The 26804-nt window shown below is 43.3% G+C and overlaps 1 protein-coding gene across 1 annotated transcript in view; it reads left to right on the forward strand.

Moving 5' to 3' along the window:
* LOC124123135 (prolyl 4-hydroxylase subunit alpha-3-like) overlaps window positions 1-26804 on the forward strand; it is a 35994-nt gene that overhangs the window by 4794 nt on the left and 4396 nt on the right. The window contains exons 2-11 of the mRNA XM_046486407.2: window positions 10800-10948; window positions 11895-12145; window positions 12366-12420; window positions 12605-12693; window positions 13006-13167; window positions 13598-13665; window positions 17219-17336; window positions 21078-21131; window positions 22007-22081; window positions 24277-24345. Of these exons, the coding sequence (XP_046342363.1) occupies window positions 10800-10948; window positions 11895-12145; window positions 12366-12420; window positions 12605-12693; window positions 13006-13167; window positions 13598-13665; window positions 17219-17336; window positions 21078-21131; window positions 22007-22081; window positions 24277-24345 (1090 nt within the window). The remainder of the gene's footprint in view (window positions 1-10799; window positions 10949-11894; window positions 12146-12365; window positions 12421-12604; window positions 12694-13005; window positions 13168-13597; window positions 13666-17218; window positions 17337-21077; window positions 21132-22006; window positions 22082-24276; window positions 24346-26804) is intronic.

Consider the following 26804-nt stretch of genomic DNA (forward strand, 5'->3'; position numbering starts at 1 on the left):
AAGCTTACTGAGGACAGATGTTAGGGTAATCCCTCTGTAATTGTTTGGGTCAGCCTTGCTCTTACCATGACCTTTGTGAATTGGTAAGATCTTGCCTACGTGATAAGAAGATGGTATATGTTCATATTTAATTATAGCATTGAACATTGTAGTTAAATGGCCAAATAATGATCTACCTGCACGTTTAAGGTGTTCATTAGTTAGGCAGTCTGGACCTGGGGATTTTCCCATTTTCAAGGACTTGACAGTACACCAAACCTCTTGGGAGGTAAAAGGATCGGATAGCGGTGAATTAAGCTTTTCCACATCAGGATTTTTATAGATCTTTTCGATTAATTCTACTCTTTCCGTTACATGAGAAGCAAAAGATTCATCAAAACAATCAGATATTACAGGTGTAGCTAAATCAGCAAAATACATGCCAAACGCTGAGCATATGTCCTCTGGCGTCGTTGAAGAAATCCCATTAACAGTTAATTTTGACATTTGTCCATTCTGTCTCGATAAGCGTTTACCTTCACGTTATATTCAGCATGTAGTATACCTTCACGTTATATTCAGCATGTAGTATACCTTCACGTTATATTCAGCATGTAGTATACCTTCACGTTATATTCAGCATGTAGTATACCTTCACGTTATATTCAGCATGTAGTATACCTTCACGTTATATTTAGCATGTAGTATACCTTCACGTTATATTCAGCATGTAGTATACCTTCACGTTATATTCAGCATGTAGTATACCTTCACGTTATATTCAGCATGTAGTATACCTTCACGTTATATTCTGCATGTAGTATACCTTCACGTTATATTCAGCATGTAGTATACCTTCACGTTATATTCAGCATGTAGTATACCTTCACGTTATATTCAGCATGTAGTATACCTTCACGTTATATTCTGCATGTAGTATACATTCACGTTATATTCAGCATGTAGTATACCTTCACGTTATATTCAGCATGTAGTATACCTTCACGTTATATTCAGCATGTAGTATACCTTCACGTTATATTCAGCATGTAGTATACCTTCACGTTATATTCAGCATGTAGTATACCTTCACGTTATATTCAGCATGTAGTATACCTTCACGTTATATTCAGCATGTAGTATACCTTCACGTTATATTCAGCATGTAGTATACCTTCACGTTATATTCTGCATGTAGTATACATTCACGTTATATTCAGCATGTAGTATACCTTCACGTTATATTCAGCATGTAGTATACCTTCACGTTATATTCAGCATGTAGTATACCTTCACGTTATATTCAGCATGTAGTATACCTTCACGTTATATTCAGCATGTAGTATACCTACACGTTATATTCAGCATGTAGTATACCTTCACGTTATATTCAGCATGTAGTATACCTTCACGTTATATTCTGCATGTAGTATACATTCACGTTATATTCAGCATGTAGTATACCTTCACGTTATATTCAGCATGTAGTATACCTTCACGTTATATTCAGCATGTAGTATACCTTCACGTTATATTCAGCATGTAGTATACCTTCACGTTATATTCAGCATGTAGTATACCTACACGTTATATTCAGCATGTAGTATACCTTCACTTTATATTCAGCATGTAGTATACCTTCACGTTATATTCAGCACTTAACCCCGGGTAGTACAGGGTATCTCACACCCCGAGTACCCCACTCCCACTTTACTTCGGGTGTCATAGGGTATCTCACACCCCGAGTACCCCACTCCCACTTTCCCCCGGGTGTCATAGGGTATCTCACACCCCGAGTACCCCACTCCCACTTTCCCCCGGGTATTACAAGGTATCTCAAACCCCGAGTACCCCACTCCCACTTTACCCCGGGTATTACAGGGTATTTCACACCCCGAGTACCCCGCTCCCACTTTACCCCGTGTAGTACAGGGTATCTCCCGAGTATCGCACTCAAACTTAACCCGGGTACGACAGGGTATCTCACACCCCGAGTACTCCACTCACACTTAACCCGGGTATTACAGGGTATTCCACACACGGGTGGCTACAATTCAGAATGTCACGGGTGTCAGAACGAACGCCTACCACTGGGCCAGGAAGCACGAAGTGTAATCAAACCGTGCCTCTCAGTAATAAAGTAAAGCGAGTGGGACAGAAGTCCTTTCTCTGCAGCCCACCTCGCACACGCCGATGTCAACAATCTCATTAAGGCAACACGGGTTTCTGTGTGTCCAGCACAAACTACTCGGTACCATACAGTCTGTACACCGTGTGCCTGCATAGAGAAGCAAGCTTAATGTTGGCGGTTGATGCTGGCGACGGTCTGTGATCATGTCAGATAGAAAGGCAAAGGTGTCCTACCGCTAATGTCGGAGATATCAACATTCCTGACACTGACACCGGAGCTTAGCCAAAAAGGTTCACAAGTAGCTGACATGACAGGGTGTGTGCGTGTGACATGACAGGGTGTGTCCGTGTGACATGACAGGGTGTGTGCGTGTGACATGACAGGGTGTGTGCGTGTGACATGACAGGGTGTGTGTGTGTGACATGACAGGATGTGTGCGTGTGACATGGCAGGGTGTGTCCGTGTGACATGACAGGGTGTGTGTGTGTGACATGACAGGGTGTGTGCGTGTGACATGACAGGATGTGTGCGTGTGACATGACAGGATGTGTGTGTGTGACATGACAGGGTGTGTGTGTGTGACATGACAGGATGTGTGTGTGTGACATGACAGGATGTGTGTGTGTGACATGACAGGGTGTGTGTGTGTGACATGACAGGGTGTGTGCGTGTGACATGACAGGATGTGTGCGTGTGACATGACCGGATGTGTGTGTGTGACATGACAGGGTGTGTGTGTGTGACATGACAGGGTGTGTGTGTGTGACATGACAGGATGTGTGCGTGTGACATGACAGGGTGTGTCCGTGTGACATGACAGGATGTGTCCGTGTGACATGACAGGGTGTGTGTGTGTGACATGACAGGATGTGTGTGTGTGACATGACAGGATGTGTGTGTGTGACATGACAGGATGTGTGTGTGTGACATGACAGGGTGTGTGTGTGTGACATGACAGGATGTGTGCGTGTGACATGACAGGGTGTGTCCGTGTGACATGACAGGGTGTGTGCGTGTGACATGACAGGATGTGTGCGTGTGACATGACAGGGTGTGTGTGTGACATGGCAGGGTGTGTGCGTGTGACATGACAGGATGTGTGCGTGTGACATGACAGGGTGTGTCCGTGTGACATGACAGGGTGTGTGCGTGACATGGCAGGGTGTGCGTGTGACATGACAGGGTGTGTGTGTGTGTGACATGACAGGGTGTGTGCGTGTGACATGACAGGGTGTGTCCGTGTGACATGACAGGGTGTGTGCGTGTGACATGACAGGATATGTCCGTGTGACATGACAGGGTGTGTGCGTGTGACATGACAGGGTGTGTGCGTGTGACATGACAGGGTGTGCGTGTGACATGACAGGGTGTGTGTGTGTGTGACATGACAGGGTGTGTGCGTGTGACATGACAGGGTGTGTCCGTGTGACATGACAGGGTGTGTGCGTGTGACATGACAGGATATGTCCGTGTGACATGACAGGGTGTGTGCGTGTGACATGACAGGGTGTGTGCGTGTGACATGACAGGGTGTGTGTGACATGACAGGGTGTGTGCGTGTGACATGACAGGGTGTGTGCGTGTGACATGGCAGGGTGTGTGTGTGACATGACAGGGTATGTGTGTGACATGACAGGGTGTGTGCGTGTGACATGGCAGGGATCGTGCGTGTGACATGGCAGGGTGTGTGCGTGTGACATGACAGGGTGTGTGTGTGACATGACAGGGTGCGTGCGTGTGACAAGGCAGGGTGTGTGCGTGTGACATGACAGGGTGTGTGCGTGTGACATGACAGGGTGTGTGCTTGTGACACATCCAGGACAGGCACACACGCGCGCGCGCGCACGCACACACACACACATCCCCCATTCCCTCTTACTGCCACCGAATGCAGATTATGTTCAGTGAGACGACACAAGAGCCCGCTCTGTTGGTTATGCGCGTGGAGTCACCAAGAGAGCCACAGTTGGGTGTTTGATACTTCTGTCAAGTCAGTTGTTGACAAAACACGGCAACATACGGTACAAGTCAAAATATGGAATTGCATCGGACATTATCTCTGTCACTGATGCGTCAAATGTGGACATGTGCTCATGTGTCTACCATAAGACTCATTGAAAACTTTACTGAGGCCTCGAATTTTGTAACCTTGATCAACCTGAAGCTTAAGTTAAACTTCCTGGACAAATTACCTTGTTGTGACTTTGCCAACCGGAGCAGAAGTTCTCATTCATATGCATAAAGAAACAGATCCGCAAGAAGGGGAACACCATTGGTGTCCATGGGGATGCCTACTTCCTGCCTAAATGTCTTACCCCAAAACTGTACACAGATGTTCTCAGGGAGGAAGTCCTGCGAGGCACATATTGTTTTCTCAGATGGCATTGTCCTGATCCTGTGAAGATAGAGACGTGACTGTATCTGTGGCCACGATGTTTTGTAACAAAAGCCCCTTGGATCAAGGAATGATGTTGTCCTTACGTTTGTCATGTGGGATAGTGCTGTACGAAGTTGAAAACTCAAATGTTTTGACAGAATTTAACATGGCTCTTTTCTGCGATTGGAAAAAGTCCAGCAAATCCTTTGGGTGTTTGAGAATCAACATGGAAGTCCACTATTTCCACTTGTCTGACACGACAATGGTTAACCTAACCGATAGTTTACTACATCCAACACATTCAGATTCTTATCTCTCGCTGTAGCAGGGCGTGGAGTCATCCCACAGATGACATCCTCACCTTGTCAGCTTGCTGACGTGGTTAACCTCTTTGGTCATGTGGACAAGGAGTCCGACCTCAGTCAGGAGGTCCGTGGTTCAAATCCCATCACGGGACTCGGAAATTATATGGCCGCTACATTGGCGCCCAACGTCGGGCTGAGCACGTTCATATTAAGTTTGAGCGAAATAAGCCTCAGTACCCTATTATGCGGCCCGGGACGTGCCTTCTGTTGACGGGGGAGTATGTAGCAGGGAGTGGAGTCATCCCACAGATATACATAACCTTTTATTCCTCCATAATGAAGAGTACAAAAAAGGCAGAAAATAATAGATGAACATTTATCAGAACAACATATTATTTTGCATTAAATATGCAGAATGGTAATGCTGATATATTGAGAGTTAGTTGAACACCATTTTAAACATTGGCTTGACATATTTAACACACACTCTTGCAAAGTCATCAGCATCTTTGTCACATAGTCTGTAATCTGTTCTGCAAGACAACAGGCATTCAGTGAGCTTTGCTGAGTCCATACCATGCAGGTAGCAGCTAAAGTCAACATCACCGATATTGATCAACTCCATCCAGAGCTGATCCCGAATATCACACGTACATTCACACTCAACAACTGCATGTGTCACTGGATCACGATACACAAGACCACATTTGTGGCACAGTCCTGTATCACACATGTCCTTTGCGGTGGCACACATACTTATCACAACGTTAGAGTTCAGTCTCAGAGTTGGGTCGTCTAAGGAGATCTGCCAGGCTGGATGGACATCATATAGTCGATGGATTCGACTAAACATCTGGAGTTGTGGATCAGCAGCAAGTCTCTGCCTCCAGGCTGAGACGTGGTGAGATTTTAGTGCTTTACTCACTAATCGTTTCCATCTCTGTTTCCCTATGAAGATACCAGTCCGCAGGAACGACAGCAGAGGATCCATGAGATTGTATTTGGATAACAATCTGATGACGTCTGGAACAAATCCTGATGATGAGGTTGTCAGTTGGTGAATGTAACACATCAGTCTGGTCATGAACAGCTGATGAGGCAGGAACTTCCGGTTCATGTTGATGATGCGCTCCAGGAAATACAACTTTCTTTGATCTATATGGTATACAATGGGTAGAACACCAAGAAGACTCAAGCAGACATCAGTAAGGGTCAGTCGCGGCTGGTCTTGGATAGATTTTATGACATATCTGAACGACCTCTCCAGCATCAGCATCTCTACCTTTGATAGATTTGACTACAGTTCTGATCCATACAGACCCCTTGGGAGGTACATATTATTTACCACAATCAAGCTGGTTATAGGATTCAGGAACCTACATATCCGACAGGGAGGCGTTTTGAAATCGAGATTTACTACCGATATAGATTATTCTTTGTTTTCTTAAAGCCGCACAACGAAATACATTGTCAATAGTGTCTCGTTTCAGGGGAGGAGTTGAATCAGTGATACACGAGTGTGTTGTCGGGGGGTGGGGGGTGGGGGTGGGGGTGGGGGACGCTTTGGGGAAGGGATCTATGTTTTCCCATCACGCACAGATGTTGTTTATCTCTAACTTCTATCCTCGGGGATCACAAGATCCGATGAAGCTTTACTTAGGACGCTTAGAGCGATTGTCACTGTTGCAAATTATGCATGGCGGCCCATGACCCCTTGGAGGCAATTAACTGCTGTTTGAAGACTCAGGTGTTTCCTACGGGATCAGTTGACACGAAGCGAGCTTTACGCCATGGTGGTTGCCCGGCATTATGTTGGGTGCCGGGGGGGATGGTGAATCATGTGTTCGTGAAGGGTGCCGGGGGGGATGGTGAATCATGTGTTCGTGAAGGGTGCCACCGGTGGGACAGGACACACCTTCGCGAACACCTGGTGTTATCACTATTTGAAAGTGAGTCATAAACACATGCTCATGATAAAGTCGGAATCGTAATGGACTCTAATTTGGCAGAGATGCGAGTGTAATATGCTGAAGACATGTCACGCTGTCACGACGGGTGCACGTTGACATGTAAAGCAGCCTGCACCAATCAAAATCAGGCTGCTCACTGATCCCATAAGTTTATGAAAGTTGAAACAGGCCAGGTTGCATGCGTGACTAACTCGTGTTATTCCGGGACTCGTGCTCCTCTCGTGGCCAATTTTGCGACCGGGATCCGTCTAAGGGCAAAGGGGCATAGCTGAAAGAATTGTCGACTCGTTGAAGTACCCACAGTTTGATTAGGTACCACCTAAGAAAGCATGACACAATACACGTAACACGGGGATTAGTGATGTAATATGTAGGATAAAGTAGAAGTACTGAGTGTGTTCAAAGCCCGACTCTGTGTGCACACAAACCTGAAATTTTGTAGACATTAATATTAGATAGCATTTGTCAGGAACAGGATGCAACGGTGCATGTATTATGTACCTTGATCGAGTCCTGCAATGCGAACTGGTTTTCACCTGACGGAGTCGGGTATACAGAAATGTACAAAAATATGTGATGCCTTTAAACATAATGTTTCTGAGTCATTGTCTGCACTTCACATGGGATAGTTTATGCATTTATTGTCTTTGAATGTTGATTTAGCTGTTGAAGCTTTGACCAATGCTGTACATAATGGTTCTATTTCATGCGGATTACTTTCTAGAAATAGAAAATCGAAACGTAAATCTGGAGAAAAATGGTACGACAAAGACTGTGAGGATATGAAGGCTAAAAAGTTTAATGTTTTAGACAAGGTTAGAGTTACTGGTGATAAAGAGATTCTTTCTAAATATTCTACATTAAGAAATAGTTACAGGTCTTTATGCAGGAAGAAAAGATTAGAATACGAGGAGACTTGTGTTCGTGAACTTGTGGGCAGTAGTGGAGATAGTAAAACATTCTGGAAAAAGATAAGTGCATTGACAAAGAATACAAGTTGTAGTCCTGTTTCCAACAACATTTGCCAAGAAAATTGGTTTGATTATTTTGAGAATATGTGAAACCATACTGATATACTTGTGGACTCTTGATTATTGAGCAGGTAGATTATGTTATAAATAATCATAATGGACAATTGTGTGATTTCTGTACTGATGATGATGTAAATACTATTCTTAATGGTGATATTACACAGGAAGAGATCGAATCATCCATAAGAGATCTAAAGCAGAGTAAAGCTACGGGACCAGATGAGATGATCAAATGTTGCAGTACTGTTTTAATTCCATATTTGTTAGTTATGTATAATAATATTTTGTCAACGGGTAATTTTCCATCCGAATGGGCTAAGAGCGTTATTGTACCACTCCATAAAAAAGGAAGCTTTGACTGTGTTAATAATTATAGAGGCATATCTTTGATGGATATTTTTGGGAAGTTATTCTCCTCTTTTCTAAATGGGCTTCTTAAACGTTTATCTGATCACTTTAACAGTATACCTGAGGCCCAGGCAGGATTTAGGAAAGGCTATTGCACAACGCATAAAATTTTCACTCTGCAATGTCTTGTACAAAAGTATTTATCTAAAAGTGGCGGACGTTTTTACTGTATTTATGTAGACTTTAACAAAGCATTTGATTCTGTTAATAGGAAATTACTGTGGTATTCAATAATGAATAAAGGGGTCATGGTAAATTATTCTCTGTACTGAGAAATATGTATTCGAATATAAAGGCAGCTGTAAGAGTATCCTACACTACTATTACTGATTATTTTGATAGTTTAAGTGGAGTCAGACAAGGTTGTGTTATGAGCCCGTTTGTATTTGCAATGTTTATTTCAGAATTTCAATCCATGATTGAAGATGCAGATGTAAGAGTGAGTGAGTGAGTGAGTTGGGTTTAACGCCGCTTTTAACAGTATTCCAGTTATATCACGGCGTGTCAGCTTAATGTGGGAAGAAAGCTCGAAGTGATGCAGGTCTCAGACGTTTACCACTTTGGTGAAACCCACGAGCACAGGTATGGTGCTGACAAACCTAGAAACATAATCGGGTGCAGATGTAAGAGGTATATTTATATTTGGAACTACTGTTATTATTGTATGCTGATGATTTATGTATTTTTGATGACAGTGTTATTGGTTTGCAAAGAAAGATTGACATTTTATGTAAATATTGTAAATCATGGGGCTTACAGATAAATATGGATAAGACAGAAATATTAGTTTTTCGAAATGGTGGTCATTTACGTCATTATGAGAAGTGGTATTTTGATCTACTAAAGACAGCAACTTATTATAATTATTTAGGTATTGTGTTTTCTACCAGGTTGTCATTGACAGTGTGTACAAATACTCTTGTTTCAAAAGCCATTAAAGCTCTATTTTTTATTAAGCAATTACAGCATAAATACCCAAAATATTCCCTAAATATGTTATTTAAGTTGTTTGATTGTAAAATAAAACCTATTTTGTTATATGTGGCGGAGGTGTGGGGCTTCCATGAAAGAGCTGTTATTGAAAGATTTCATAATCATTATTGTAAATATGTATTGGGTGTTGGTAAACATGTACCGAGTAGTGCAGCTTTAGCCGACTGCGGTAGACATGGACTTCATATATACTAGTATAGATTACTACCAAACATGAGTAAAGTACTGGTGTAAATTGTTAAGAATGTCAGATGTTCGTTACCCCAAACAATGTTAGCTACTTATTAAGAAGTTAGATTCAGCAGGAAGGAAGACATGGGCATCCTGTGTAAGATTGTTGTTCTACACGTATGGTGTCGGATATGCATGGGTTAGTCAAGATATTGGAGATATTCCATATTTTCTGTCGATGTTCAGACAGAGATCAGAAGATTGTGGAAAACAAAATGTATTTAGTATTATCAATGATTCAAAACGACTTGCACATTATAAGAATATTAGGTCATTGCTGACTGTTGAATATTATGTTACAAACATCAATGTTAGGGAATTAAGAAGATGTATATGTTTGTTGAGATTGCTTGAAATGCTGTTGCGTTGTAATATCAGATGTAAAGAAGCTATAACTGTTAACCGAATTTGTAAGATGTGTAATAATAATAGCATTGAAGAAGAACTCCATTTCATATTTGATTGCGAGGCATATGTATTGTTGAGAAATAAGTACATACCGAAGTGGCATATTTCATCAAACATTTGTAAATTTCATAAAGTACTGACTTCTAATGATGTGTCAATCCTTAACAAATGTGCTAAGTTCGTTAAAGAAGCTCTGAAATGTAAATATGCACTTGATAGTAAGTATATTGTGCCTAATTGCCATATATACATATATATGATATTGTTGTATCAGCTGTGTACATGGGCCGATGGCCTACAAAACAGAAATAAACTTCTAAACAAGCCCAAATCAGAAAACAGAACGATACCCTTGAACGAGTCCATTCCGCATTGCGCAGTGCGCTTGGCTTAACCCATTCCTGACTCTGAGCATGGAAGATTATTAATTTCTGGATCGGAACTGTCCTACTGTTGTATGAGATGCATTCCAGCGTGCTGTATAAAACACCAGCATACACAGTGACGCACGTACAGTACGCGTATAGTCCGCGAGGTACGTACAAGATCAGAGATGCATTCCAGCGTGCTGTATAAAACACAAGCACTCGTAATCAGGCGAACCGGAACTAAAACGGGATTTAGTTTCGGATTCGGGTTCAGGAAAGTGGACTCGTCCGCCGTGTAGGGTACCGGGTACCGGGTACTGGGTACCGGTCTGTATTCTCATTTTGGCTTTGGTACATTTCTGTACACTGAAACATACCGGGGGTTCATAGATGTAGTACCCGTGCCGACAACGACCCCTTCAGCCACAGTTAAACCAGGGGCCGTTACATGAAAGGTCTCTGGTTAAACCTGCCTCTCGCAGTCGACGCCATGCAGTGTTTTCACAGATAACAACGATACACCACACAGATCATTTGATATCAAAAGACACTCGGGTGAGATTCTCTATTTAACAGAAAATGTGTATCTCTTTCCTAGGACTCTGGCCAGCGTCCAGCTGGACTTGCAGGCGCTGCCGATGACGTCATCAGTACGCCACCCGCTTGACGCTGTGGTGGGGTTGCGACGTTACCATGGCTACGTGGGCAAGTATCTACAGCTGCTGCCGGACACCATGGCGACGAGAGGTAATACGCACCGTCACCTGATGTCCTCCGTGACCCTAGGCTTGTCTCAGGGGCCGATAAACATGGCGATCTGGGATATCGTCTCTGTCACTTGGCTGATTGTGTGGCACCCTGGCGGTGACCACTTAAAATTGTTACGCTCAATTATTTTCAGACGACGGCGAAATAATTAAAACAAAACAAATTCTAGAACTGACAGTGAGAACATTTGGTATATCTTCTATTGCAGTTAAGGGAGCACGGGTGGCCCAGTCGTCTAAGGCGCCGAGATTCGCTGTGCAGAGTTGCGTCCCTTGGGCACGCCAGAAACCTATGATTGTGGGTTCGAATCCTGGTTCGCCCCGATTATGTTTCTAGGATTGTCAGCACCATACCCGTGCTCGTGGGTTTCACCGAAGTGGTAAACGTCTGAGACCTGCATCACTTCGGGCTTTCCTCCTACATTAAGCTGACACGCCGTGATATAACTGGAATACTGTTAAAAACGGCGTTAAACCCAACTCACTCACACTATTGCAGTTGAGGACATTTGGTATATCTTCTATTGCAGTTGAGGACATTTGGTATAGTTTCTATTGCAGTTGAGGACATTTGGTATAGTTTCTATTGCAGTTGAGGACATTTGGTATATCTTCTATTGCAGTTGAGGACATTTGGTATATCTTCTATTGCAGTTGAGGACATTTGGTATAGTTTCTATTGCAGTTGAGGTAAACCTGGGGAGATTTGATATACCTTCTATTGCAGTTGATGACATTTGGTATATCTTCTAATTGCAATTGAAGACATTTGGTATATCTTCTATTGCAGTTGAGGACATTTGGTATAGTTTATATTGCAGTTGAGGTAAACCTGGGGAGATTTGATATATCTTCTATTGCAGTTGATGACATTTGGTATATCTTCTAATTGCAATTGAAGACATTTGGTATATCTTCTATTGCAGTTGAGGATAACCTGAGGAGATTTGGTACATCCCTTCCCGACACCGCCCAGGTGACAGGATCTCAACATGGCCTCCTCAGACTGCAGTCGACGTACAAACTGACGACAGGGATGTTGATGACGTCATCATTGTTTAACGTCTCGGCACGTGATTGTATAGCCATAGCAACCGTTGCAGAGAGGGCTGGGCTCAAAACTCTAGCGTCTGACTGGTTTGATGTCGCCAGTGGTCTTCCTGCTCTTAAACATCAGGTTGGAATCCAAATATTGCCCCCCCAAAAGGGGAAAGATTGTACAGAAATACAACCAATATGGAATTTGTAATCTGACGGTTTCCTAATAGGCGGTTGTAGGGAAACAAAAACGAAATAAAAGCTCACCGGAAATTATGTAAATAACGTCCACACTCCATCTATGCACCGACGCTCCAACTATTCACCTGACGTCACGTGACATTCTGTCCTGTTTTCAGACCAGTCAGTCCGTTACTAGGGGCAACACGCACCAACACCAACCCTCGGAGAAAGGTGAATGGATGAAAGCGATTATTCTAGAGTGTAATCACGAGATTAGTTTTATGAGTAAATTGACAAGTATTGCAACAAACAATTAAGTCAATAACGATTAATACAATTCTTATATGGTGCATCGTTGTATTCACAATCATATTTTGTAAACAACCAATGTATGAAGATCGATATCATTTGTCAGATCCGAAAGGAAACCTTCTGTCAGAGGACTCGCTTCCAGATGAGGAGTTTGACGAGTTGTGTAGGCAACACATGAATACATCTACGCTAGTGAGTACTCCGTACAGCGACCACTTCCACATGACGACATCGCCTCAGTTACTAGTCACCCGTCAGTCATTATTAATCTTCTATATACACCGTCGTGGAAGTGAGTGTGAGTGTGAGTGAGTGAGTGAGTGAGTGAGAGTGTACGTTTTACGCCGCTTTTAACAGTATATTCCAGTTATATCACGGCGTGTCAGCTAATTGTGGGAGGAAAGTCCGAAGAAATGCAGGTCTTAGACGTTAACCACTTTGTCCTGGAAGGGAAGGAATGTTAAACAAGTCGTTGCCGATACTGACGTTAACTGTTGTCTTCAGGGTTACAGGACGACCACGGCTGTCTGTAGACACGTGACTGCAGACGTGCCGTTCATGAGGTGGAGACTGGAGGAACTGCACGACGACCCTCACATTGTCCTGTTCCATGACGTCATCGCCGACTGGGAGGCTGACGTGTTTATACGTCTTGCATCTGGCATGGTACGTTGTGTATCGCTTTGCTCCTACCTGCACAAGGCGACCCCTCTTTTAACTTTCTTACAACCAAGCGGGACCGGATAGCTACCTTGTTTCTCCTGTTGTATACTGTGGCTCAGTAGATAGAGCGTGTGCCCGGGGACCCGAAGGTCTGTGGTTCGATCCCCTGACCGTCCCTGTGGCCTAGTGGATAGAGCGTTTGAAGCGGAAGGTCTGTGGTTCGATCCCCTGACCGTCCCTGTGGCCTAGTGGATAGAGCGTTTGAAGCGGAAGGTCGGTTGTTCGATCACCGCGGTCGCGTCATATCAAAATACGTTATAAAATGGTACCTGTTGTCACCCTGCCTGTAAGCTTGTTTCTCCTGCTCTCTAATCAACCTCGTTTTATCCTGTTTCCTGTGTTTAATGCAACCTCATTTTTCCTCCGCCTTCAGCTGGAGAGAGCTACAACAGGGCAGCGTCCGGGGCAGGGATCTTTGAGCGAAGCTAGAACCAGCAAAGTGTGAGTTGACCTTTAGTTGACCCCGTTAGAAGTATTTAGAGAACAACCAAATAAATACGAGGAATCGCGGACTTCCATTCCCTCGAGGATGGACGAGCCTTGGTGAGAGACGCCATTATTCCACAAAAGACAGATCACCTTAACCCTCATGGTGCCTGGCCGCACTGTGATGACGTCGCGGTTTCAAAAACGTATACATTGTATCAAAAGTGCCACAACGTTCTAAATAGTATAACATGCAACTCGAGTTGATTGTCTTTCCAACAGTATCTAAAGTCAACATATCCAAAAGATCTATGCACTGCCTAGCTATTGAGAAAAGTGCTGGTATTGTATGTTTCCTACTTTTCTACATAATCGTAATATGGTAGCACCTGACTGTCGAAAGTAAAGTCAAGTAAATCTAAATGTCCCAATAATTCATATCATTGGAAAGTACATATCCTAACGGTGAAAGACATATGACATTTATGTCGAAGTACACATTCATTGAAAATTTCCGTGATTTATATTTGCCGATATATAATCTCGATGAAATTGTCAGTTTTTTCGACGTCAAAACAAAATTGACGGAAGTGGCCGTGATTGGTTCATACACAGACTGTTTCAAAGATTATGTTTCAAAACGAATGACAGTTTTGAATGTATATCTTGAAGAAATTCTGATAACATCCATGTAGGTGTCAGTGTCCGTGCTCTTTCATAAGGGATAATAACAACTTCGGGGGAGTTGACATCGGACATTTTTCCAGGACAAAATGTGTAACATCGCTATACAAGATAGACACAATTTTATGGATAAAAACTTCTTTAATACTGTGAAAAGCGACGTTTCGGTATAGATCCGTATACCGTTGTCAAGCACTTAATGCCTATCAAACAATTTATCGCTATACAACCCTAACAATACTCAAATTGACATCTCTCAGTATCGGGCATTCTTAATAATTAACAAGATTATAACAAGATTATACTAACGTACCACCCCACAAGAGTGCGTACACGTAATTTCAATCAAAATCGTTGAAACGTTTTCATGAGCAGCAAATCTATTCAACAAACCTATTTTCGATCACTCGTAACTCGGGCGCCACATGTTATACACGCATTATTACGTTGTGCAATCACACAGACCGCTTATTTATACTTCGGTTATCAATTATCTTGTACAATCACAGCATGTACCATGTACATTAGACTCGCGGTAAGTACTATATCAGCAAACCAATCAGCCCGATTTTCACAGTTTCGATGAAAGGAAAGACAATTTACGTCGAAATCGAAATTAACAGCAAGCACGTTGTATCCATAAGCGGTGAACCCAAATACAAAAAGGTATTGCTGTCATCATTTTAGAAGTTATGTTGATGTTTTCAATTGGTGTATTGTGTTTGTATCGCGTGTACCATCGACAGAAACGGGGGCCGAGCGACTACATTTGAAACCGACCTTGACAAAATTTGTTTACAATATGGCGTCGACTCGCATCAGATGCATCTTCCCGAGGCAAGAGAGTTAACTGACTATAAAAGTCCAGTTTCCACCCCTGCCGAACAAGGCTGGAATTACTGGGCTCGATCGTAGCACCACCGGTGGCTATTACCAGTTACGTCACTTCTAAGTCTCTCCTATGGACCAATCAGATTCCACCTCTCGTATCACTTGCGTTTGCTTCACACAAAATGGTGGCGTCGAGTCAGGACGATCTGATCGATAATCAAGATCTATATTGTGATAAAACGGGTCTTACATCGAGAAATGCATCAAATCACGTGAGCACCTTGATCAAAAACATGAAAAGATTTTGAAAATATCTGCTGAAAACGAGTTGGCGATGCACATGCTTTGCAAATCCTGCAATCGACCGAAATCTGCACGACAGTTTACGAACCGGATTTCGATTTCGGTGCGTGAATTTGATTGGACTATGCATAGACTCGTTAGTCCAGCCAAAATGTAACTCCATAATACCAGCCTAGTTCGGCAAGAGTGAAAACTGAACTTTTATAGTCAGTTAACTCTCTTGCCTCGGGAAGATGCATCAGATGTCGTGGCCACACCTTTGAAATCTCCGTTTGCAACAAAATGTGAAACAGTTAGGGCAAGTCATCCACACGGTCAGGTAGTTGGAGCAATCACACAGGACTTTTAGTCGTTTCATATGAAAAAAGTAGCAGTTATTTGTCGAAACGGGCGAGCATGTAGGGCGACCGGAAGACAAGGAATCGCGGCACAGATATGATGCGAACGTGCCCTGTCGATCACTTCGGGCTTGGCCATTCAATGTTTAGGTTTTGATCATGAACTTCCTGCCCATAAATAAACCACCTTAATATTAACGATCATAGCTATCTTTCCATATCTTTGATTAGAATATTTTCTGTAAATCAGCATCATAAACAGAAAGACAATCTCCACTGTCGTTGAACAAAAAACTTCCTTTGCGGACTAAACGTTGGTAGTCTGACGCCAGTAACTGTACATTTGGGAACAGTAAATCTTTCTGACAAGTCTGATAGATTTCTTTTTTTCAAATTGGCCGTCTGATATTATAATAGTTACCTGTATGTGAAGTGTGCATAATAAAAAAAATCGCCGTCATTTGCATGAAGTGCAACATGGCAGAAAAGGGCCGAGAGGCGCGGTAACCACTTTACTAATCTCGCCATTGCTCGTAATTCGTAGCACTGCATAAAATATGAGTTACCCGATATTAATGCTGAGATGATTAGGGTGATGATGGTTATAATTTCATTCAATGAACGTCATAAATGTAATGGAAATATACACTTACGTTTTTTCAGTGTACCGACTATTCCGCCATTACCGATAGTCGATAAAAATATACAAAACGTGTAAATAAACTTGTTCGTAAAGGAGTGAACAGAAATGTTTTTACGTGAATATGTAAAAAGTTGTTTAAACTATGTCTTTCTGGCCACTCTGGTCATATTATTTCTTATAAACAAGGATTTTGTCTGAAAATATTTACGTGTATGTGACATGGGTGCATAATCAAAATTCGCCGTCATTCGCGTGGTGTTCAAACATAGCAGAGAAAGGCCGAGAAGCGCGGTAGCCACTTTACTAATCTCTCCATATTTCGTAATCCGTAGGCCGCGTCATACCAAACGACGTTAAAAGATGGTACTTGTTGTTACCCTGTCTGGCGCATATTTGTTTCTTGCAGGGCGTGGCTATGGGACATATTTGTTTTTTGCAGGGCGTGGCTATGGGTCATGTTTGTTTCTTGCAGGGCGTGGCTATGGGACATGTTTGTTTCTTGCAGTGCGTGGCTATGGGACATGTTTGTTTCTTGCAGGGCGTGGCTATGGGACATGTTTGTTTCTTGCAGGGCGTGGCTATGGGACGTGCTTGTTTCTTGCAGGGCGTGGCTATGGGACATGTTTGTTTCTTGCAGGGCGTGGCTATGGGACATGTTTGTTTCTTGCAGGGCGTGGCTATGGGACATGTTTGTTTCTTGCAGGGCGTGGCTATGGGACGTGCTTGTTTCTTGCAGGGCGTGGCTATGGGTCGTGTTTGTTTCTTGCAGGGCGTGGCTATGGGACAACCACACCCACACCGTCGCCCGAGTGAGCAGGAGGGTTGCCGACATCACCGGCCTCAACACCGACTTCCGCGACAGCGCCACCTTCGCAGAACCCTTCCAGGTGTGCTGTACTTGTGAACATATGTATAGCAATACAACGAGTACCGCAGTACTTGTAAACATGCATATCAATACAATGGGTACATGAGTACTTGTAAACATGCATATCAATACAATAGGTACCCAGTACTTGTAAACATGCATATGAATACAATGGGTACAGGAGTACTTGTAAACATGTATAGCAATACAATAGGTACCGCAGTACTTGTTAACATGTATGGCAATACAATGGGTACAAGAGTACTTGTAAACATGTATAGCAATACAATGGGTACAGGAGTACTTGTAAACATGTATGGCAATACAATGGGCACAGGGGTACTTGTAAACATGTATGGCAATACAATGGGTACAGGAGTACTTGTAAACATGCATATGAATATAATGGGTACAGGAGTACTTGTAAACATGTATAGCAATACAATAGGTAACGCAGTACTTGTAAACATGTATGGCAATAAAATGGGTACAGGAGTACTTGTAAACATGCATATGAATATAATGGGTACAGGAGTACTTGTAAACATGTATAGCAATACAATAGGTAACGCAGTACTTGTAAACATGTATGGCAATAGAATGGGTACAGGAGTACTTGTAAACATGTATGGCAATACAATGGGTACAGGAGTACTTGTAAACATGTATGGCAATACAATGGGTACAGGAGTACTTGTAAACATGTATGGCAATACAATGGGTACAGGAGTGCTTGTAAACATGCATATCAATACAATGGGTACATGAGTACTTGTAAACATGCATATCAATACAATAGGTACCCAGTACTTGTAAACATGCATATGAATACAATGGGTACAGGAGTACTTGTAAACATGTATAGCAATACAATAGGTACCGCAGTACTTGTTAACATGTATGGCAATACAATGGGTACAAGAGTACTTGTAAACATGTATAGCAATACAATGGGTACAGGAGTACTTGTAAACATGTATGGCAATACAATGGGCACAGGGGTACTTGTAAACATGTATGGCAATACAATGGGTACAGGAGTACTTGTAAACATGCATATGAATATAATGGGTACAGGAGTACTTGTAAACATGTATAGCAATACAATAGGTAACGCAGTACTTGTAAACATGTATGGCAATAAAATGGGTACAGGAGTACTTGTAAACATGCATATGAATATAATGGGTACAGGAGTACTTGTAAACATGTATAGCAATACAATAGGTAACGCAGTACTTGTAAACATGTATGGCAATAGAATGGGTACAGGAGTACTTGTAAACATGTATGGCAATACAATGGGTACAGGAGTACTTGTAAACATGTATGGCAATACAATGGGTACAGGAGTACTTGTAAACATGTATGGCAATACAATGGGTACAGGAGTGCTTGTAAACATGTATGGCAATACAATGGGCACAGGGGTACTTGTAAACATGCATATCAATACAATGGGTACAGGAGTACTTGTAAACATGTATGGCAATACAATGGGTACCAGCGCACTTGTAGGGGTGCACGGGTGGCCCAGTCTTCTGAGGCGCTGCGATTCGCTGTGCAGAGTTGCGTCCCTTGGGCACGCCAGAAACCTATGATTGTGGGTTCGAATCCCGGTTCGCCCCGATTATGTTTCTAGGTTTGTCAGCACCAGACCCGTGCTCGTGGGTTTCACCGAAGTGGTAAACGTCTGAGACTTGCATCACTTCGGGCTTTCCTCCCACAATTAAGCTGACAAGCCGTGATATGACTGGAATAATGTTGAACGCGGCGTTAAACCCAACTCACTCACTCACTCACCCAGAGTACTTGTAAACATATGTATAGCAATACATTGGGTGGACTTAGAAACATAATTATGTCTAGCGCTGGAGTATCTATAATAGTCACATAGACAGGTATAGCAATACTTTAAGACTTTGTAAACATATGGATACCGTATAGACAACGTAGGGCGATATGTGTACATAAATCTATGGAGGGTAACCGCAGCCTTCCACGCAAACAAAGTATACATTCCAATACATAGCTTCGTTCTCTAACTCGTCACTGATGCGATTCCTGCTGTAAATGTTGTTCAGATATCAGTTATTCCTTGAGTGTTGTAATGAGGTGTACATTTGCAATGGCATCATGTGGGCGTGGATCGATGTTAACGCAGCGTCCTTGTTCTCCTCAATGTTAACGCAGCGTGCTTGTTCTCCTCAATGTTAACGCAGCGTGCTTGTTCTTCTCAATGTTAACGTAGCGTGCTTCTTCTCCTCAATGTTAACACGGCGTGCTTCTTCTCCTCAATGTTAACGTAGCGTGCTTCTTCTCAGTGCTAACGCAGCGTGCTTCTTCTCCTCAGTGTGAACGCAGCGTGCTTCTTCTCCTCAATGTTAACGCAGCGTGCTTGTTCTCTTCAATGTTAACGCAGCGTGCTTGTTCTCCTCAGTGTTAACACAGCGTGCTTGTTCTCCTCAATGTTAACGTAGCGTGCTTCTTCTCCTCAATGTTAACGTAGCGTGCTTCTTCTCCTCAGTGTTAACCGGGGTGCTTGTTCTCCTCAGTGTTAACGTGGCGTGCTTCTTCTCCTCAATGTTAACGCAGCGTGCTTGTTATCCTCAGTGTTAATGCAGCGTGCTTGTTCTCCTCAGTGTTAACGCAGCGTGCTTGTTCTCCTCAATGTTAACGTAGCGTGCTTCTTCTCCTCAGTGTTAACGCAGCGTGCTTCTTCTCCTCAATGTTAATGTAGCGTGCTTCTTCTCCTCAATGTTAACGTAGCGTGCTTCTTCTCCTCAGTGTTAACGCGGCGTGCTTGTTCTCCTCAATGTTAACGTAGCGTGCTTCTTCTCCTCAGTGTTAACGCAGCGTGCTTCTTCTCCTCAATGTTAATGTAGCGTGCTTCTTCTCCTCAATGTTAACGTAGTGTGCTTCGTCTCCTCAGTGTTAACGCAGCGTGCTTGTTCTCCTCAGTGTTAACGCGGGGTGCTTGTTCACAATGTCAACGCGGAGTGCTTCTCCTCAATATTAACGTGGTGAGTTTGTTCTCCTCAATGTTGACGCGGCGTGCTTCTTCTCCTGAATGTTAACGCAGAGTGCTCCTTCTCCTGAATGTTAACGCGGAGTGCTTCTTCTCCTCAGTGTTAACGCGGCATGCTTCTTGTCCTCAATGTTAACGCGGCGTGCTTCTTCTCCTCAGTGTTAACGCGGCGTGCTTCTTCTGCTGAATGTTAACGCGGAGTGCTTGTTCTCCTCAATGTTAACACAGCTGCTTCTCCTCAATGTTAACGCGGCGAGTTTGTTTTCCTCAATGTTAACGTGGCGAATTTGTTCTCCTGAATGTTAACGTGGCGAGTTTGTTCTCCTCAATGTTAACGCGGCGTGATACTTCTCCTCAATGTTAACGAGGCGTGCTTCTCCTCAATGTTAACACGGAGTGCTTGTTCTCCTCAATGTTAACGCAGCGTGCTTCTTCTCCTGAATGTTAACACGGCGTGATTCTTCTCCTGAATTTTAACGCAGCGTGCTTCTTCTCCTGAATGTCAACGCGGCGTGCTTGTTCTCCTCAATGTTAACGCCGGATGCGTGTTCTGCTCAATGTTAATGCGGCGTGCTTGCTCTCCTGAATGTTAACGCAGCGTGCTTGTTCTCCTGAATGTTAACGCGGCGTGCTTGTTCTCCTCAATGTTAATGCGGCGTGCTTGTTCTCCTCAATGTTAACGCCGCGTGCTTGTTTTCCTCAATGTTAACGCGGCGTGCTTGTTCTCCCCAGGTGGTGAATTACGGCATAGGAGGACACTATTCCCCTCATTATGACTACTACGTGGTGAGTGTGTGCAGCGGGGGTCACATCCTGATTGGGGTGGGGATCTGGAGTGGGATGGGGGTAGGGATAGGTTTGTGCTGGGGCTGTGATGAACGTAGACGGGCTTGGGGGATGAGGCTGTCGTGGTGGAGGTGGGTAGGTGTGTGGGTGTAGGGCGCGCGCGGGAGGGGGGAGGGGGGGGGGGGGGGGGGGGGGTGAGTACAATGGTGGAGGTGATGATGGGGATAGGGATGGGGGTGGAAGTGTGTGTGTGTGGCGGGGGGAATTGTAGAGCAGGGAAAGGTGACTGGAAGTCTTGTGTCTGTGTCCCAGGGAAGGAGTCAGTGTCAAGTCTGTTCAGGCCTCAAATCGCTGGACTGTCTGGGCCAGGCTCGATTATTTACAGACCGCCGTCATATAGCTGGAATATTGCTGAGTGCGGCGTTAAACAAACAAACAGACAGACGTGAAATGAAGCGAGTGAGTGAATGTTGTTTAACGCCACACCCCTGCAATGTTCCAGCTATTTAACAACAGTCCAAAATAATCTGGAAGAGCAAACCAGCGACACAAAACCTGAACGACGACGACGACGACGACGACGACGACACGCAATGAGTCCCCGAGCCTGACCCCTCCATCAATCGTGGTCAACAAGCAAAGCACATGTTCTTCATCTGAAAATGTGAAGATTTCCTGTATATAACTAACGTTCTTTTGTAATAATATAAAAGCGTCCTCACTGGGGGTAGGGAGTGGGTTTAACGCTAAATATTATAATTATATTCGAGCATGGTAGGTAAATGGGGGAGGGAAGATGCAAGGTGAAAACAAACCACAGACCGCCTGTTCCCACAGGGCGAAGAAGGTTCGATTCTTGGTTTGATGTGTTTCAGAATCAAGACAATGTGAAGACGTCGTGGGGATTCTCGTCCAACAGCGGGGACAGAATGGCGACTTTCATGTTCTATGTGAGTGTGTGTACCAGTGTGTAGTAGTATGTACCTATGTGTACCAATGTGTAGCAGTACGTACCTGTGTGTACCATTGTGAACCAGTATGCACCAGTGTGTACCAGTATGTACCTGTGATGGAAGCCTCATTCCTGGCGTCTTATGTAAGCACATACTGCCGAGGGAACCGTGAAGATCCGGGGTAGACAAGGTCTTCCACAACCCATGCTTGCCGTAAAAAGCGACCACGTTTGTCGTAAGAGGCGACTAACGGTATCGGGTGGTCAGGCTCGCTGACTTGGTCGATGCGCGTCATCGTATCCCAATTGCGTGGATCGATGCTCAATCACTGGATTGTCTGGTCCAGACTCGATTATTTACAGACCAGAGGGAAAGGTGACTGGAAGTCATGTGGTCAAACAATAGCACGGATCTGTGCCCCAGGGCGAGAGTCGGTGTCAAGTCTGTTCAGGCCTCAAATCACTGGACTCTCTCCTCCAGACTCGATTACAGACCGTCGTCATGTAGCTGCAACATTGCTGAGTGCGGCGTTAACAAACAAACAAGTCCTTGCCGACGATATAATTAAGGCAGTGAAGTTGGTGCCCGCGTCACACCCCAGGTGTATGAACGAGATACTACTGGTAAGACAAACAGGAATAAGGGTGAGGGTGAGGGGAGAAGCGTACGTAAAAGGAGATAGAACATTATATACTGAACAACAAAAGTTCCTGTGACATTGAATAAGATTTAATGCAAAGTTATGTTTTTTACCAAATCTGAAACAGATAAAAGACTCCTGTAAGTGTTCAAATGGTTTAATTTGCCATACTGACTTCAGAAAATGCGTGATTTCATAAAAAATCATGAACATGCCAAAATGTCGATTTACAAATCAATAGCGTGTGTGTCCACCTCTGGTTGAGATGAAAGTAACACATCTTCGTCTCAGTGAATGGACCAGGCGTCGCACAAAGTCCTGTGGGATATCTGTCCATATCTGCTGGAGCATGTTTCGAAGATCCTGGAGTGTCTGTGGAACACGTGGTTGACGTCGAAGGCGCCGATCCATCTCATCCCACATGTGCTCGATTGGTGAGAGATCAGGGGAGCGAGCCGGCCAGGGGATGACATTTACGTTGTTTTGTTGAAGAAAATCGTGAACAAGTCGAGCAATATGAGGCCGGGCGTTGTCATGTTGAAAAGTAATGCCTGGGCCATGACGAGGCAAAAACGGTAGAACAAGAGGGCCGATGATCTCGTCGCAGTAGCGCTGTCCATTGAGATTTCCCTCTACCACATTCAAACGGGTCCTCTGTCTTGCTGTAATCCCACCCCATACCATAACGCTGCCGCCCCCTAACCGATCTTCTTCCATGTCACAATGATTGAGGTAACGTTCACCTCGACGTCGGTACACTCGAATCCGTCCATCCTGTGGCTGAGGTGAAAACGAGACTCGTCAGTGAATAGAACTTGTCCCCCACTGCATGGCCGTCCAGTGTAGACGCTGTCTGCACCACTGTAGACGTGCTTGACGGTGGTTTCCTGTCAAAATGGGAGGTCTGGCGGGTCTTCTGGCGACAATACCTGCACATCTGAGGCGACGACATACGGTTTGTGAAGATATTCGTCGAAGACCAGGGATGCTTCTTGCTGTCACTGTTGCTGGCTGGAATCCATTTCGTAGGTGTGTTGTTCGAATCCAGTTGTCTTGTCGATTATTGGTTTCGCGTGGCACGATTCTAAACAATGCATATTGAATCCTGTTAACGCACGTGTTTTTATACCCATTCTTGGGTAGTGAAATGCATGGGGCTTGCATAAACTTTTGCATGGAATGCATGCTTTTCTGTAGCAGTTGCGTTTTTGCGACTTGATCCCATACATGTTCTACAATATTGAAAACCAACTTTACTTGTTTGAAAAATACACTAAAATATTGGTGTCACAGGAACTTTTGTTGTTGAGTATATGTACAAACGTTCAATATCCGACGGCACTGACTTCACAGTGAATGAATGTTGTTTTCCGCCTTCCAGAGACATTCAAGATGTATCCCAGATCAAGGTATACCAGTGGACGATAGCATGAGCAACTATCCACACCGCATTTCTAAAAAGACTCAAACATTGCAAAGTTTAGTTTCATATAATACACCGCTTATTTAAAATTGGACAAAGGACTTTGACATGTTTGCCACCTCCTTGCAGCTGAGCGACGTGGAAGAAGGCGGGGCCACAGTGTTCCCAGAACTCGGCATCGGAGCTCCGCCCGTCAAGGTAAAGCCCATCCATATCATTATCTCACAGGGTATAGCCCATACACATCATTATCTCACAAGGTATAGCCCATACACATCATTATCTCACAAGGTATAGCCAATACACATCATTATCTCACAAGGTATAGCCCATACACATCATTATCTCACAAGGTATAGCCCATACACATCATTATCTCACAAGGTATAGCCAATACACATCACTATCTCACAAGGTATAGCCAATACACATTATCTCAAAAGATGAAGCCCATACACATCATTATCTCACAAGGTATAGCCCATACACATCACTATCTCACAAGGTATAGCCAATACACATCATTATCTCACAAGGTATAGCCCATACACATCATTATCTCACAAGGTATAGCCAATACACATCATTATCTCACAAGATAAAGCCAATACACATCATTATCTCACATGGTATAACCCATACACATCATTATCTCACAAGGTATAGCCAATACACATCATTATCTCACAAGGTATAGCCCATACACATCATTATCTCACAAGGTAAAGCCCATACACATCATCATCTCACAAGGTAAAGCCCACACACATCATTATCTCACAAGGTATAGCCCATACACATCATTATCTCACAAGGTATAGCCAATACACATCATAATCTCACAAGGTAGAACACATACACATCATTATATCACAAGGTATAGCCAATACACATCATTACCTCACAAGGTATAACACATACAAATCACTATCTCACAAGGTATAGCCAATACACATCATTATCTCACAAGGTATAGCCCATACACATCATTATCTCACAAGGTATAGCCAATACACATCATCATCTCACAAGATAAAGCCCATACACATCATTATCTCACATGGTATAACCCATACACATCATTATCTCACAAGGTATAGCCAATACACATCATTATCTCACAAGGTATAGCCCATACACATTATTATCTCACAAGGTAAAGCCAATACACATCATTATCTGACAAGGTATAGCCCATACACATCATTATCTCACAAGGTATAACCCATTCACATCATTATCTCACAAGGTATAGCCCATACACATCATTATCTCACAAGGTATAGCCCATACACATCATTATCTCACAAGGTATAGCCCATACACATCATTATCTCACAAGGTATGGCCCATACACATCATTATCTCACGAGGTATAGCCAATACACATCATTATCTCACAAGGTATAGCCCATACACATCATTATCTCACAAGGTATAGCCAATACACATCACTATCTCACAAGGTATAGCCAATACACATTATCTCACAAGGTATAGCCCATACACATCATTATCTCACAAGGTATAGCCCATACACATCATTATCTCACAAGGTATAGCCAATACACATCACTATCTCACAAGGTATAGCCAATACACATTATCTCACAAGGTAAAGCCCATACACATCATTATCTCACAAGGTATAGCCCATACACATCACTTTCTCACAAGGTATAGCCAATACACATCATTATCTCACAAGGTATAGCCCATACACATCATTATCTCACAAGGTATAGCCAATACACATCATTATCTCACAAGATAAAGCCCATACACATCATTATCTCACATGGTATAACCCATACACATCATTATCTCACAAGGTATAGCCAATACACATCATTATCTCACAAGGTATAGCCCATACACATCATTATCTCACAAGGTAAAGCCCATACACATCATCATCTCACAAGGTAAAGCCCATACACATCATTATCTCACAAGGTATAGCCCATACACATCATTATCTCACAAGGTATAGCCAATACACATCATTATCTCACAAGGTATAACACATACACATCATTATCTCACAAGGTCAAGCCCATACACATCATTATCTGACAAGGTATAGCCCATACACATCATTATCTCACAAGGTATAACCCATTCACATCATTATCTCACAAGGTATAGCCCATACACATCATTATCTCACAAGGTATAGCCCATACACATCATTATCTCACAAGGTATAGCCAATACACATCACTATCTCACAAGGTATGGCCCATACACATCATTATCTCACGAGGTATAGCCAATACACATCATTATCTCACAACGTATAGCCCATACACATCATTATCTCACATGGTATAACCCATACACATCATTATCTCACAAGGTATAGCCAATACACATCATTATCTCACAAGGTATAGCCCATACACATCATTATCTCACAAGGTATAGTCCATACACATCATTATCTCACAAGGTATAGCCCATACACATCATCATCTCACAAGGTAAAGCCCATACACATCATTATCTCACAAGGTAAAGCCAATACACATCATTATCTCACAAGGTATAGCCCATACACATCATTATCTCACAAGGTATAGCCCATACACATTATCTCAGAAGGTATAGCCCATACATATCATTATCTCACAAGGTAAAGCCCATACACATTATTA

The sequence above is a fragment of the Haliotis rufescens genome, unplaced genomic scaffold (assembly GCF_023055435.1).
Source record: "Haliotis rufescens isolate VD_foot unplaced genomic scaffold, xgHalRufe1.0.p SCAF_78, whole genome shotgun sequence".
Lineage (NCBI taxonomy): Eukaryota > Metazoa > Mollusca > Gastropoda > Lepetellida > Haliotidae > Haliotis > Haliotis rufescens.